The sequence below is a fragment of the Accipiter gentilis genome, chromosome 20, assembly GCF_929443795.1.
Source record: "Accipiter gentilis chromosome 20, bAccGen1.1, whole genome shotgun sequence".
NCBI classification, from domain to species: Eukaryota; Metazoa; Chordata; class Aves; order Accipitriformes; family Accipitridae; genus Astur; species Astur gentilis.
Genome location: NC_064899.1, coordinates 15,147,049 through 15,162,001, shown reverse-complemented (window position 1 = coordinate 15,162,001; position 14,953 = coordinate 15,147,049). Strand labels below are relative to the sequence as shown.

Genomic DNA, 14,953 nt, shown 5'->3' with positions numbered 1-14,953 from the left:
TTAGTCTAACAATTGCAAATAGATTATACACTTTTTTTTTGAACAAGACACAAGATCAAGATTCAGAAGGAAAAATGGAGGTATAACAAATGGCACTGGATTTCAATCACCATATTCAAAAAATATTGTACAGCATGAATTACAAAGAAAATATCCATGAAACAGAAGTAAACTTCCAGTCAATAACACAGGCAGTTCACAGAAGGTTTTAAATTACCTAATATTCAACATTTCAGGTCAACTTGCAGTTCTGTACTTCCCAAATGAGTGTTCACTATATTTAAATTATTTATTATTTTATGATTTTTCAGGCATGGCTATAAATTTCATTACAAGACAAAACTTGTCTAAAACAGCAATTTAGGAAAAAAAAAAAATTGCAAAAGCGACAGCTTGACCACATCCGGGTCCAAAAGGATTAACAATTTCGGCATCTCAAGATAAACTTTGCACTTACACAATTAAAGAATGTGTCTGATTTTTAAAATAAAAAAGTAGTTTTATCACTTTAGGCATTTTGCGAAAGATGATTTTGCCCGACGGACTTCACATGCTGCCTGCCCAGTGGGGATGGCCACACTCAACAGACTACTGAGTCTTTCGCACAACTCAACGTTTCGAACACAGCTTAAGACAACCAAGAAGTGTAATGAGCAGTGGTCACTCCTAACCTCCGTCCAATGTCCAGCAAATAGAATTTTTCTGGTCATCTTTTATGCCTATCGAAACTGATATCCCATTGTCCACCTTTGACCAAATACAGTGACATACAAAGAGCAACTACTGGCCACAACAGTCTATGGGCCCAACTCCACAAACCCGAGAGAACTTTTTCCAAAGTCAGAGCAAGTTTTTGGCAATCCTTTCACACACAGAGCGGTCCCTAAATTTCTCTCCTGCTTCCAGGGGTGATCCCTTCAAGATTGGCTTAAGCCACATTATGAGGATGGGGAAACTTGCCAAAGCAATTAACCATGATTTTTCTGTCTTGGGAATACAGGCCTTCAATCTTCTAGTCTCTCAGTTCAGCACCTCTGCTCTGCAGTCAACTTGCTTAAAAATATAAGCCCACCCAGGGCACCCTTCACTGGCATCTATGGGTCTGTTCACCTACGGCAGCACAGATGTAACTCCATTAATGGGAGATAAATGTGCACCAACAGTACAGTAAGACATCTTCTTCTGTCAAGTGTCCTGAAGGCTGCCTGTCTCCCTTTGACCTTAGCCTTCCAGCCTCTGGATATAAATATTTTTTTTTATAGAACACTGCCTGGATGCATATTAACTATGAGATAAAAGCATTTTTGGTTTTGGGTGGCCACTTCTTTACCCAAAAGACAAGAATGGCTCCAAAACAACAACGGCTTTTCACTCCCAGGGATGACTTCTTGTAAAAATAAAAACAAGGAAGTTAAATCCAAGAGAACCATAATGCTTTTCAATTAAGGGCAAGGATGTGAAATTGCCACACATAAGACAGGAAATTCAAAGTTAGGCTGTCACCTCAGTCCCTTCTTCACCCCAAAACCTTCCTCTCCCGTCAGCACACCCTTTGACCACCTCCCGAGCAAGGAGTGAAGGATGGCGTGTCAGAGCCTTAACTTCGAATCTTTTTGGCTTCCCTCGCAACCTTAACCGTATCGTTAGAGCACGAAGAGCCGAGGAGTTTAAATTTTAATATTTTGCATCACGGCGGCTTGCTGCATGGCCGAGGCACAGGATGGTAGCACAAGACTTCGGTACAGACACAAATCCAGGAGGAAAGCCCCTCTGCCCTCCCCCCCCCCCGCTCCGGACACATGCAATAACTCGGCTTTGCACACATTTTTGCACACCGCCGGGCTCGCACTTCGGCGTGCTCACTCCCGGAGCAAGTCGCGGCTGTCAGCGCTGCTCCCCACCATCCAGCCCCCCCCCCCCCCCCCCCCCTTCTCCTTCTGGAGTCAAAGTGTTGTCTGAACGTGGGGCGGGGGGGCCGGGGGGGGGGGGGGAAGCGCAGGCCACGGGTAACACTTTGCCGTCTCCTCCTTTCAGTCACATTTCCGTCCTCCTCCAGCAAAACTGGGGAGGGAAGGGGGGGCGGGGGGCCAGGCTGGGCGGGGGGGGGGGGGACACGGACACACACGCAGGCGCTGGGCCCAGCGGGAAGGGGCAGCCGCGGCAAGTGTGGGTGACAAGACCGCCGGCTCTCCCGAGAGCAACAAAAAGGCGGGTGGGGTGGGGTGGGGTGGCCGGCGGGGCCGGGGGCAGGGCCGGCGCTCGGGGGCTGTTACCTCGTAGAGTTCCTCGGAAGCCATGCTGGGGAGCCTCACAAGGTGGAGTTGGGTGCTGGTTTGGAAATACTTTGTTTCAGTTGGTGTCCGTGTGGCCTCCTCTTCTGCCTCCTCCTCCTCCTCCTCCTCTTCTTCTTCTTCTTCTTCTTCTTCTTTTCCTTCTCCTTCTCCTCCTCCCTCTCCCTCCTCCTCCTCCTCCTCCTCCTCCTCTTCCCCCCCTCCTCCTCCTCCTCTTCTTCTTCTTCTTCTTCCTCCTCCTCCCTGCGCGTCTCTCTCCAGCGCAACTAGCAGCTCCGCTCGCTAAATGCCAGTGAGGTGCTGCTGCTGCTGCTCCTGCTGCTGCTGCTGCTGCTGCTGGTGGCGGCGGCGGCGGCGGCGGCGGGGCTGCGCGCACGGCAGCTGCGCAACTCGCTCGCTCCCCGCTCGCGCTCGCTCCCTCGCCCTCGCGCTGCCTCTCGCACACCCCGGCAGGCCGGCACGCACGCACGCACGCACACACTCACTCACTCACTCACTCGCGCGCACACACCCGCGCACGCACGCACACACACACACACACACACTCACTCGTACACACGCACTCGCGCACGGCGGCGGCGCCCCGCACCCCCACCCCTCCGTCCCCGGCTCGCTCGCTCGCTCCCTCCCCAGGAACACTAATCGAGCGCAGAGAGAGCGCCACACGCAACCACTCCGCCTCGGCTCCAGCCGCCCCCGGCACCATCCTCCTCCTCCTCCTCCTCCTCCTCCTCCTCCTCCTCCCCCCCACCCCCGCTTTGATCTCCCATTGTCTGCTCAGCTGAGCCCGGCGGCGCGCGGGGGGCGGCGGGGCGCGCGCCCGGGCGCGGGGGGGGGGGGGGGGGGGAGGGGGTGCCGGGAGGGGCCGCGCCCGTGGGGGAGCGGGGGGCGGCGGGACGGCCGAGTTTGGAGAGGCGGGACGGGACGGGACGGGACGGACGGACGGACGGACGGAGACGGGACACACGGGGCCCGCGCACGTGCGGAGCCCTCATCGCTTCCTTGAGTCCCGTCCCGTGTCCCCGTGTCCCCGCCGCGGTCCTGGCCCCGCAGCCCCCGCGCTCGTCCCGGTCCTCGTCCCGCCACGCCCGGTCCGCAGCCCACGGCCCTCCGGCCCCCCGCTCCCCCAGGGGCGCCGGCCGGGCCCCGGCCCCCTTGCCCTTCTCCACCACCTCCGCGCGCGTCAGCAACATCGTAACCGAACTTAAGCTCAACGTCGTTTGTCCGAACTTACTTGATTGAACGCCTTTGCCGTGAAAGGGCGAAGGACGTGGGCAAATCCACGCGGGAGCGAAGCAGCCCTACGAGGATCGTTGCCAGCGGCACGTGCGCGGCTTCCATCTCCCAACTGACCGTGTTTGCAACGTCGGGAAGGCCCCACCGAAGCCTCCCTGGCATGATGGGTCAACGGAGGGTAGCCGACTTGTTGACATCGGTCCGGTACTAGTTGCACCACGCAACTTGTTCTTGTCACCTCATATGTCATCTGGGGGTGCTTCACGGGGAATTGTGCAGATAAGGTGGCATGTACCATTAACTTGATGAGTTGAAGGCATCGTTGTGCAAAGGTAGGTGCGATGAGTTGCTCCTGCAAGAGCAAATTCTGCCAGACGACGTTTCTGATCTCAAAAGGGCTGAAGGGCGGGACAAAACCAGCGTCAGGACAGGAGTGCCTTACCGTGCATTCTATCATACCCAGGCATTTGTTCCGGTGAGCGTCTTATTCCACACCACACCGGGAAGCCATACTCTGCCGCAGAACAGCACAAGTTAAAGCAGGGTTCATCACACTTGTGTAATCAATCAACCCGTTGACTCAACTAATTTTTGATCAAGTCACTTCTTATTTTTATTTTTTTGCCAAAGTCTTTCAAAAATGTTTCTGGAAAGCCAAGAAACTCCTCAACGTTCTGCTTTGAGAAACAAGTTTTGGACCATTATCCAGCAGGTACCCATTTGGAAAACATTACTCTGTTTGTGGGCTTTGGATGATTTATGTAGAAGGAGCTGGAGATTCCTTTCTCAGACTTGGTTAACCTGCCCGTTCTTTGTGACAAATACATCATGTCTCCCAGGTCAACGTCCTTCCTCTGGATAACTGAAATTCTGGGATTGGACTGCTAGATGGGCATCACTTGTGCACATAAAACATCTAACAACTTTCATACTTTTCATAGTTTCCTAATTTCCTAACAAGTCTATGAAAAGGGTAGAACTGATCTGTATTTAAACCACTTCTTGAGATTTTCAAGAGCTAGGCTCAATCTAAGCATTGAGAAAGGGGGTTGTTCAGTGACAGTAACAGGATCACTGACAGAAGGATAGGCCTATGTATGAAATGGAGACAGTTAAGGTCTAGGAACACTGCGACTGCCTTCTGGAGGTGAGCATTTAATCACAGTTCCCAAGATGTGGTCCGAATCCTTTTTGAGCTGTACTCGGCATACCATCATTGTTGAAGCCACCCTTTGAAGGACAACCTTTTTAAAGTAATTGGTACTCATGTTTTAGCAAAGAGATGGTGGCAGTGGTTGCTGCAGCTGTTACTTTGCTTGCAAGGCATAGGAATAGAACATCTTAATTTGTACTAAGGGTCTTCCCCTTGCAGCAAATCAGGTCTTGGGTGTTTTGATCTTCTGGATGACTAAAAAGAAACACAGTTCATCAGTACTGCTCTATTTTTAGTACCTCAAGGAAACAACAAAAGCTCAGAGTTACTACTAACTGTTAATGTTTCAACCACACTCCACATTTTATCTTCAGTGAAAAAAGGTCTTCCTTTACACATATTCATTGCTTGCATTGCCCTTAATGCTTCTTTGCCTTCTACTGTAACCTTTTGTCCTTGTTGTTTTATAAGACTTTTCAGGGGAATCAACCATACTATTCAAAAATACCATGCAATAGTGCTATGGTTCAAGCATCTGAGAGGTACCAGGTTTTGTGACTGGTGCCCAGGTTTTGCAGTTGGATTTTGCTACACTGAGTTCCATGATAGCTTGCTCTTATCTTGCTTTCTCCAGAAGAAATCAACTTGTCCAAAGGTTGTGTGGTGAATTGTCTAGATAACCATTTCCTTCTTATTTATTAAGGTGTTTCACACTTTTCTCACTGAGGCAGGACGTGTCAATTTTTAACAATATTTTGGTTGTTGAAACCAATCTTCCTGCCAGCTTCCTGAATGGCTTTGCTAACATTGCATATAAATGTTTGTAGTAATGAAGATGTATGGAATACAGTAATGGAGCAGTCTAGGAAGAGCAGAAAGCCAGGCCAGTTTGAGTTCCGACAGTGGCAGCAAATGTTTTTAGAGGTGCTTGAAACAGCCTCGGTTAATCCAGCTTTGGAAACAATCAGAAATGTCAGCCAGGCAGGAAGTTTTACCATAGGCATACAGAGCTTCTAGTCTGAAGTGGACAGCTGCCTATAAAGGCAGTCCTGGTAAAGTCAGGAGGACAGTCGTTCTTCTGTTCAGCTGAACGAAGAATGTTCTAATTTATGGGCAAGGTACAGATCACAGAATCAAGTTCATTTGAAAGGTCAACTCTATTTTGACCTCACTGTGTGCCATTGTAAGGTCTATAAAGATCTTCATAGATGGTAGAATAGCTGAATTTGAAATAGTTATGGTGGTAGGCCACAATACGGCTGAAAGTTTACAGTACTGAAAATATCATAGAGATCTGTATCAGGTGGGAATGGGGCCACATCTCCAGCATTTGCTCTAACCAAGGGATCGCAGCCACATGTGATATGCAGATATTTATCCACAAGATCACAACTCTTGATAATAAAGTGACTACCAGTAACTTGTGAATGGTTATATTGAAGTGATTATCTGCCTTTTAGTGTTTGGGACTAGGTCTTGGAAACGAAGCATTAATAGTTGAGATACAGTCAGTAATGAGCTAAAGGATTTCAAAAGGTGGGATTGATATGGCTAAATTTGATGGTCTACGCTGTAGGCATTAATATCTGATCAAATCACCATATGCTGCTTTTTCAGTCAATGAAAAGCTAGTCAGCATAGTCAGTGGAATTCACGGCATGCTTCTTCTCATCCGAAACTAGATGCCTATGTCCGGACAGATGAATTGAAGTCTAAATTTGATTTATTTGGTTGACTGAAATTTTACTCATTTAAAGTATGGCACCTATTCTGCGACTGCCTAAAGAAAGGTGAGATTAATCCTACTCATGTTTCTATGATCCAGGCTTTCTTGATCTAAGACAACTGGATAATTTAAAACTCCATACTGGCCAAACTATGTTGACAGATTAGATAGGAAATACATAATATCCCTTTGCACCTAATATTTTTTCCTTTCCTATTTTGATCCTATGCTCATTTTTCCTCATCCTAACACCTAGGATGTGGCTCATCCTTGCACTCTGGTATTCTGTGTAATTTCTGTCCCTCTTCCTTTCCTCACCTCTTCCTCATCTCCATCTCAGTTAAAATGAAGAAACAAAAATGCTAGAAAAAAGCATTTCTTGCAATCTGTAGCTATACTTCCAACACAGAGCTGAGAACTATGTTCCCCATTTTGTAGTGGGGGCAGATTAAACAGAGGTCATTTCAGGCAGAAAGAAGGGTTTAGTTCTGTGACATGATGAGGAAAATGGGATCACCTGAAGGAACAACTGTTAAACAAGACCCTTTACATGAAAGTCTAGAAGAGAGAAGCTCCTAATTCTCTAAACTACTAAGATATTACTTTTGTTGATCTGCAAAACATTGTCTTCTAGATTAGATTAAGACAGTAACATAATCAGATTTAAATAACTGAAGAAAGAATGGTCATTATGCTTATAGTAATAGATTCTTGGTAATTTTTGTGGACTGACATCATGATATCTAGCTGTTTATTGATAAAGACATAGTTTCTTTCCCCAAATTCTTGTTTTCAAAGAATGCTAGAAGATACTCCACTGTTTCCTTGTGGACTTCAATGATAGACTCAATGTAATAATTTTTTTTAACAACTATTAATTTTTCTTCAGAATCTGCCCGTTAAATGAATTTGTATTGTTAACCATCCTCTAGCCATGTAGAACTGAGACACGAAATTAAACATTGTCAGAGATGTCCATTGATTTCTGCTGTTCAATTAAAGAGGGCTAGACTTAAGTACCTAAGAGAATATAGTACCTTTTATTTTAAAAGTAGCATTCTTATTGATATTTGTTACAGGTGTAAATACTAGAGGTTTCTGTAACTCCAGCTGGGTATCCAACGTCTTGAATTGAATTTCCAAAGATATATATAGAAGCCATCCATGATTACTATGTTTTAAATTACTTGCTTAGTATCAAATGGAAGCTTTGTGACAGAAGTAGGACTAAATTATAATCTCATGGGACAAAATGCATGTTTTACCTATAGGACCTGCTTTTCTCTTCCTGCACTCTCCTGCCTCTTTCACCACCCACCTTTCTGGTTCTGCAACACATGGAAGAATCTTAAATACGACAGCTTCTATCAGTATACAAAACCAGACACAGACAGCCCTGACTGTGGGAGCCATGCAGTCAATGGTAACAGAGATGAGATTAATGTCTCTTTACGTCCCTGGTAAATCTGTCTGCTACACATCCCCGATTTATTCCTGGAAGATGCTCTGGGCCTTGAATGAGGCAAAAACTCCATGCAAGAAGCGATGAGAATAGCTGACCGGAGAACACACATGGACAGTGAAGGTGTACAAGAACTACCTAACTTTAAAAAAGTTTATGTTTCAAAGCCCCAAACTGGAAATCTAAAATAAAAATAATCTTGTGCAATCACATTGCTCCCCCTTTCAGCTCACCCTATTGGTCACCAGCAGAGTTTAGATGTTTACATCCACACCAGAGACAAAAAGTTTTAGCTACTTCCTTGAACAACTTGGCTCTATTCAAAGTAGTGCTCTCTTACTACTGGAATGTAGCTTCCCTTGCCTTGGTGAGGATGAGAACTGGTTTATAAAACAACTAATAAAACAAAATCCTAGCTTACTAGTTGTGTTGGGATGGGAGCATGGCGTGAAGCTGAAGGATAAGTTTATCCTTACAGAACACTTTAAATGGCTGACCAGCCATTGCTCATTCTCATAGTCAATGTAATGATCATTACAAAGAATGCATTACCTGAAAATTAAATTAGGGAATCTCCTCTTCAATTTTTGAAAGGAGGTATCATAAACTAAGAAAGTAGTAGGTTGAGAACTGATGTAAATGTAGGTATGATGTCTGAAAGATAGCCATTCTTCGCTTTTCTCTGGAATCCATAATTTACCTTCTCATGACTAAATACAGTTTTAGGGTGAGTAAGAATGTGGAGAATAGAGACAGCTGAAGTTCTGTGGCTTTATAGAGAATACAGAGCGCCCTACAGATTTTTAATGAAGCAGATATCTCAATATAGCTCATGCAGGATATTTGTTCATAACTTTTCTTTTTCTGTTTATGAGTATGGTATCTACAGGTTGACTTTTTCAGAGTTTAAAAATCTCCAACATCTTTTGGTTTTTTTTTCAACATGACATATCAAGCCTTTTCAAAATCCTATATCCAGTGTTGTCAAGTAAAGAGAATGTTAGTCTGAGTGGTAAACTGTTAGCTGTTTTCCATGATAAGGACATTTGTAGATATTAAGAAAGAACAGGGTATTCCTTCTGATAACTGTAGAAAGACTAAAAACCATCCTTTTTTTTTTTTTTTCCATTCAGATGAGAAAAATGAAAAGCTTAACTATCCTTTCTTCTTAAATAACTGAAAAAAGGAAAACTGAAAAATACAGTGGGAAGCTATCTTCTAGAGCAATAGAAATGCATTATTATGAATAAAGAATATAAACTTTTTGATCTAACAGTTGAGTTTTTACAGATCAGAAATGGGTCAAAGATCTATGTTTTTTCTTTCAGTTTCAAGAGTCAACCCAGTATTTTTCTGTGACTGAAAGAGTAATTTTACTTTAACATGGTGATGTCAGAATATCAAATACTGTTGTGAGGACTCAACCAGGTTGCTGGCAGAATTTTACAGGTTGTGATCCTTTCTTTCCTCCAGTTCATAGGACTGCAACATATCTTCTGAGGAAGATGATGAAGAAGCAAACATCCATGAGCTCATCTGCTTAGGTCTGGTCACCTGGTTCTTTGCCTGCCTCTTGGAATTCAGCAGGCCCTGCAGCTTCTCCTCAGTACTGGGAATATAGATGTAGCTGTGTGTGCTCCAGTACTTGATTTCCCTTGGCTGTCCAGAGGAAGGTTTTCTATATAGTGGATTACATTTAGACTTTCTGTAGTCAACATAAAGTAGGTTTATCCAGTCCACTGCAGTGTACTCTAGTTCTACCAGTACCTCTTACCAAAAGTTTTACTCATATATAAGAATATTATGCTAATCAGTTAGGCTTGGTGCTTGAAAAACTTTTCACAAAACTACAAACTGCCTTTCAGCAAAGGGAAGGGAAAGTAAAATGTCTGCTTGATTTGTCATTAGTCTGCAGATTTGACTGTGGATTCAATACAGTCCAACCAAAAATAATGTTACCTTCTGTAAAGGAAGGGGCACAAAATGTAAGGAATCTCTAGTGAGAAAATTAATGTCTTTTCTTGGAAGTAGTTCGTGAACAGTTCCTTTTTGTTGTAGCATGGCCATGTCAGTATACAGCTTAGTAAAAGTGTGACAAAGTGGAAGAGGAAGTGGTCTGAATGCCTTTCATTTTGCTTCTTTATCTTTCTCTGTAATGGTCTGTAGGTCTTACTGATTTGACTGGTGGTCCATAGATGAATTAATGACCTTTTGCAATAATTGTGGCAATATGAAAGATCAAAACTATGCTATGGCTTCTTCAGACTTTTTCAGCACTGGCATTGGAAATAAATGTATTTCCTAGGTATAGACCATGACAGTGTGATCCTTTAACATAGAAGCTTATGTCAATATGACCACTCCTCTTGGGTTGGTTTACAGATGGAGGTTTTGCAGCTGAGAATTAATGGATCTGAAATTGCAGATTCATGCAATTTTCATCTTTTCAGGTAGCCCCCATGAACAAAGGCTGGCACATGCAGTCAATAGCCTTGTTGTTTAGACTGGCAGCACTGGAACAAAAGGCCTTGTTCCAGAAGTTTGCCTGTATTAGGATAGGCTGAATTCTACTGGATTTGCTCTGTTAAGTTTTAGCAGCTGCTAGCTGGTGATCTTTTGGTATCATTATTCAAGTTTTGCTGTCAATAGACAAGGGTAATTCACTAGTAAACATTTTACTAGGTTTTGCCATCAAGCCTCTATGTCGTCTTGAACTGCATTCATTGTCCTCGCACAAGGAGATTGTATTTTAGCAGGGCATGGATATGTTTCTACCAGTCTTTCTACAGCAATGCAACAGGGAATGACTTTTCCTCTAGAAGGTCAAGTATTAACATAATAATACTTATAACATAATAATATAATAATAACATAACAATAAAGTATCTTTATTTTGGCATTAATAACTTTATGTTGCAGCATAGTATTCATTATTCTTAAAAACAACAACAAAAGTTAATAAAACAAAATGGTCTAAAGTCATGTGTAATCAAACTGAAGAACCAACTAAAAGCCAACCATGTTTGTGTATTTACATCAGCTTGGCTCATTGAAATTCCAAAAATGATCACTGCTGTACTTTGGAAGGAACCCTTATTGTTAAAATTTCCCTACATCTACCTTTTTTAATCTTTCCTACCCTTAGGTTACTATGCAACAGAAAGAAAAAAAGAAAGCAAAGGAGATATGAGGACACTCCAGTGAGTACTTCCTCAAGTAGTCAAGCAGCTGTCAAGATGTGTTGTTGGCACATCCCAATAATGAGAAACTATGAAAGCTATTCAGAGAAGAACATATTTTTTCCTGAATGTTGTTCTGGGGAAAAAAAAACAACCACAAACTGAACCTTTTCAGGTGAAATATTCTTTTAAAGAATTCACCAGGAAGCATATATTGAGAAGTTGTAATCCAGATGGTTTAAACTCAGCAAAGATAACAATGTAAAACTGTCTTTTACTAGAAAGTTTCAAGCAACGTTAACTGTAGGCATTACTGTCTCTATTGGCTATAATAAAAACAGTGTAACATAGCATGTAATGCGCTCCCCAAAGATACAATCTCAGATCAGCACAGGCATGCATATACACTGCATAGTATAAAGATTTTTGAAAATAAATATGGGATGATTCCATTACTCACAAATAGCATAGTTATGAATTAGTCATACAGGTCATCCCAAATAAGTGCAGAAGATAAGATCTCTATATATCACATCATAGGGTTACATTTTTTCAATATAATACATATACCAGAGAGGAACAATTTGAAGAATGTTTTTGAAAATTTGAAAAAACAGTATTGCAATTGTTGTCTGTATCTTTTGAACCTATAAAGGCTACTCTAATTAACTTGACTGCATTAGTTCAAGGTTCAGGCAAGATGAAGACTTAAGAGTAGTATCTGCAAAAGATCTCAGAACTACTTAAAATTGTTTGGGTATATGGAAGCGGTTTTAAAGTGCAATAAAGGATTTTCTACACCTACAAAGGCTGGAACACTGGCACTTCCCAAGGGAATAGACTTTTTACTCAAAGCTCTGCAGAATGGCAAGAAAAAAACTCCTGTCAGCCATTCAAAAATATATCACAAATCAGTTATATTCCTGTTAAAAGTATCTAAGTCCAGAGCAGAGAACAGTGACTGTTCACCTTCCTGGTTCTATTCAGAGAATCTGTCATGTGGAATATGTCAAGGAAACTGGAAATGGCGTCACAGAAGAAACTTCCCTGCTTCTACATGAAACAGGAGAAGCCAAGGGCTCAGGGCCTACTTCAGATCCTATTCCTTACATTAGTTGTTCTTGAGTATACTTGAAACATACCAAAGAAAATCTTCAGTAAGTTGCACATAATAAGACAAAACAGATTTTTGTGCTTTATGGACACACTCCATTAGGTGATTAGTCAGGTGATAAAACTCATCGACCTCAAAGGGTCAAAGCTTTATAAAGCAACTTCTAAGAGTCAGCAGGCACAATTTTGCTAAAGAGAAGTATTCATTCTTGGGCAGAGAATATATATGTATTCAAGGGGTAATAAACTCAAAAGGTTTGGGTTTTTTTTCAGAGAGTTGTAAGTGTAAGAGTAGACAGAGGAGACAGTATCAGCTTTTACCAGAATCCTAACATGTCATTTTCAATGTTACAGGAGTGACTTCACCTGTGGCTCGTCTCTGACTTGTCTGATCCTGGGCTTGTGTTTGTGTGCAATCTTGCTTTTCTTTTATTTTCAGTCAGGAGGCAAGTACTATCTTGTATATACTAATGCCTATCATCCTGCAGACCTGACTGTTTTCAAGCATCTGTTTTTCTTTTGATATTGACAATCAGACCCTTAAAAGAAGGCATCTTTATTTAGCAGTTGGAATAAAGCATGAGAGAAAAGGGGATTTTAGAAACACCAAAGAGCCTAAGCACATATTTAGTTCAATTTTGATTAAGGTCCAGCTGGAGCCAATCCACTTCATAGGGATATGCAGGAATAACATAGTCATGCTGATAGTCATCAAATGGCTTCTCACAATTCTCTCCCCACCCCCAAGGACAGGCAACCTCTAAGAACTGACACCATCAACTCTGAAAGAGTATCTCAGTTCAAATAACCTGACTTAAAGGAGTGAGTTTAAACACCAGTGGGGATAGTAATGAAAGTACTACTCCATTGTGGGAACACTCTCATCCACAGGAGGTTAACCCAGGTGTTCAGATGTACGTGTTTGTCACCTGGCTGCAAGTGAAGATGCACTTCAAGACCTGAAAGTCACATGTCCAGTGCCTTACGTATAGTACAGAAACTTCATATTAAGGACAGATCCAAATACAGCATGAAAAATTATTCAAAGGCACACCCGCATTTGTCACAGTCACATTCCTATTACATTGTGTAAGAAGAAAACAATATCTGGCAAAAATAAAATAAACAGAGGCACATGAATGAAAGAGAACTGGTTACAATACTTTCACATTTATCTGATATTCTAAGGTCAGTTAAAATATGTGTTCAGTGTTATCATGGAAATGTCATAGAAGGAAATACAATACTAGTTTACTTATAAAAAGTTGAAGAGGACAATGGCTGTAAACTTGTCCTCAACAGAGATGAAACAACACAATAGTTATTGAAGATAAATATATATATTTTTAAAGTCCACTTTCCACCTTATTTATTCTGTTCCATAGAAATCTTTCTTTGCTAGCTTTCATCATGGGTACTTTATCAGTAACATGAAACACAATTACATTAATGATGATGAAAATGTAGCAGTGAACAAGGTAAATATGTTTATTTTCTGTCCAACTGGTTGAGGAGAATTTTCAAACCTGTCAGCTAATTTGGAATCTCAGGAGACGGAGGGAATTTATGAAGGTGAACATTAATAACCCTCCTCTATGCTATTCCTGACATACTGAAAAATATTTAAAACGGTGTTTGCATATCTGTTAGGATCCTTGGGTTTTGAAGACCTGCCCAAGGTAAGAATTTGTTTCGCATTTTAGGATATAAAGAAAAGAATTTTTGTTTTCAACAGAACATAAACCTTAAAGCAAGACACCTATGCACATACACAGATTTTTCCCTCCACTCTATATAGTCTTTAGCATGTAAACTAATGCCTTGCTGATTCAAGCTTGCTGAAGAAATGCAATTTCTCTTTAAGTCTTGTTAGGGAATTATAAATGTTTTTAGGGGAATTAAAAACAAAAATTAAAAGTCCCCACATAGGTATTATTTCAGAAAACAAACCTGTGCCTGAAAAGAGGGGAAACAATTTTATTCCTTTGGGGAATTTCAAGTTCTGGCTGTTAAGTGTCCACTAAGGTAAAGGTTGGTAAGAACTTTACATTTTTGGATTACTGACAATTGGTAATCAAGCAAGAACATAATTTACTTCTAAGTATTCAACTAACATGCACAATCTGAAAGATGAGCAACTGTGCTTAATGACAATTCTTGTCATTTCCTGGGCTGTTTATTTTTTCTTTTTTTTTATAACCTTGTCTTCTTTGGTACTAATCCTGAGTTCCTGCCATTTGTGAAACAAATCCTATAATCTAGATTCATGTTGGCTTTGTTTAAATTTGTTTCTCACCTCTTTTCTCCTGCACGCAACAGGATCAAGTGAATGGATCCCTACAGTTTTTCCATTAGTGACAGTAGAAATTAGAGATATCAAAAAGACTTGGTCAGGTTTGACTTCCATTCGGAGATGAACAGTTCCAGTCAGATTTCATCATGATTAGAGTTTTCAGGCACTTCTCTGTTTTGAGGATCTGATTGGTTCCTTAAGTCTACATTTTTGTTTCCTGGCTTTTGCAACTGGCTGTTAGTCTCCTTTAAATTGCATGAAATTAACTTTATCTTTTCAATCCAAAGAGAAATAACAACAACAACAACAACAATAATAATTAAAAAATTAATATTTTCCAACTGTGATTTGAGGCATAAAAGTTCCAGATACTTTCTTCTTATTCACTTTAGACTGTGGCATTTTAAATAGGCGGTGATAGTTGTTCTGACCTCAGGAACATAGACCATTAAATTCTAGAGCAACTGAGTTACACTTCAGGATTCACTACCACATTACAT

General features: G+C 41.9%; 1 protein-coding gene across 3 annotated transcripts in view; it reads right to left on the bottom strand.

Annotated features, from left to right (window-relative positions):
• Positions 1–14,953, bottom strand: part of CDYL (chromodomain Y like) — a 479,328-nt gene that overhangs the window by 103,609 nt on the left and 360,766 nt on the right. For 2 of the 3 annotated variants that reach the window (XM_049824106.1, XM_049824104.1), the window contains exon 1: positions 2,274–2,852. In XM_049824106.1, coding sequence (XP_049680063.1) covers positions 2,274–2,297 — 24 coding nt within the window. In that variant the 5' untranslated portion in view covers positions 2,298–2,852. Of the gene's footprint in view, positions 1–2,273; positions 2,853–14,953 lie in introns of those variants that run through there. The other variant, XM_049824105.1, reaches the window with a different exon arrangement.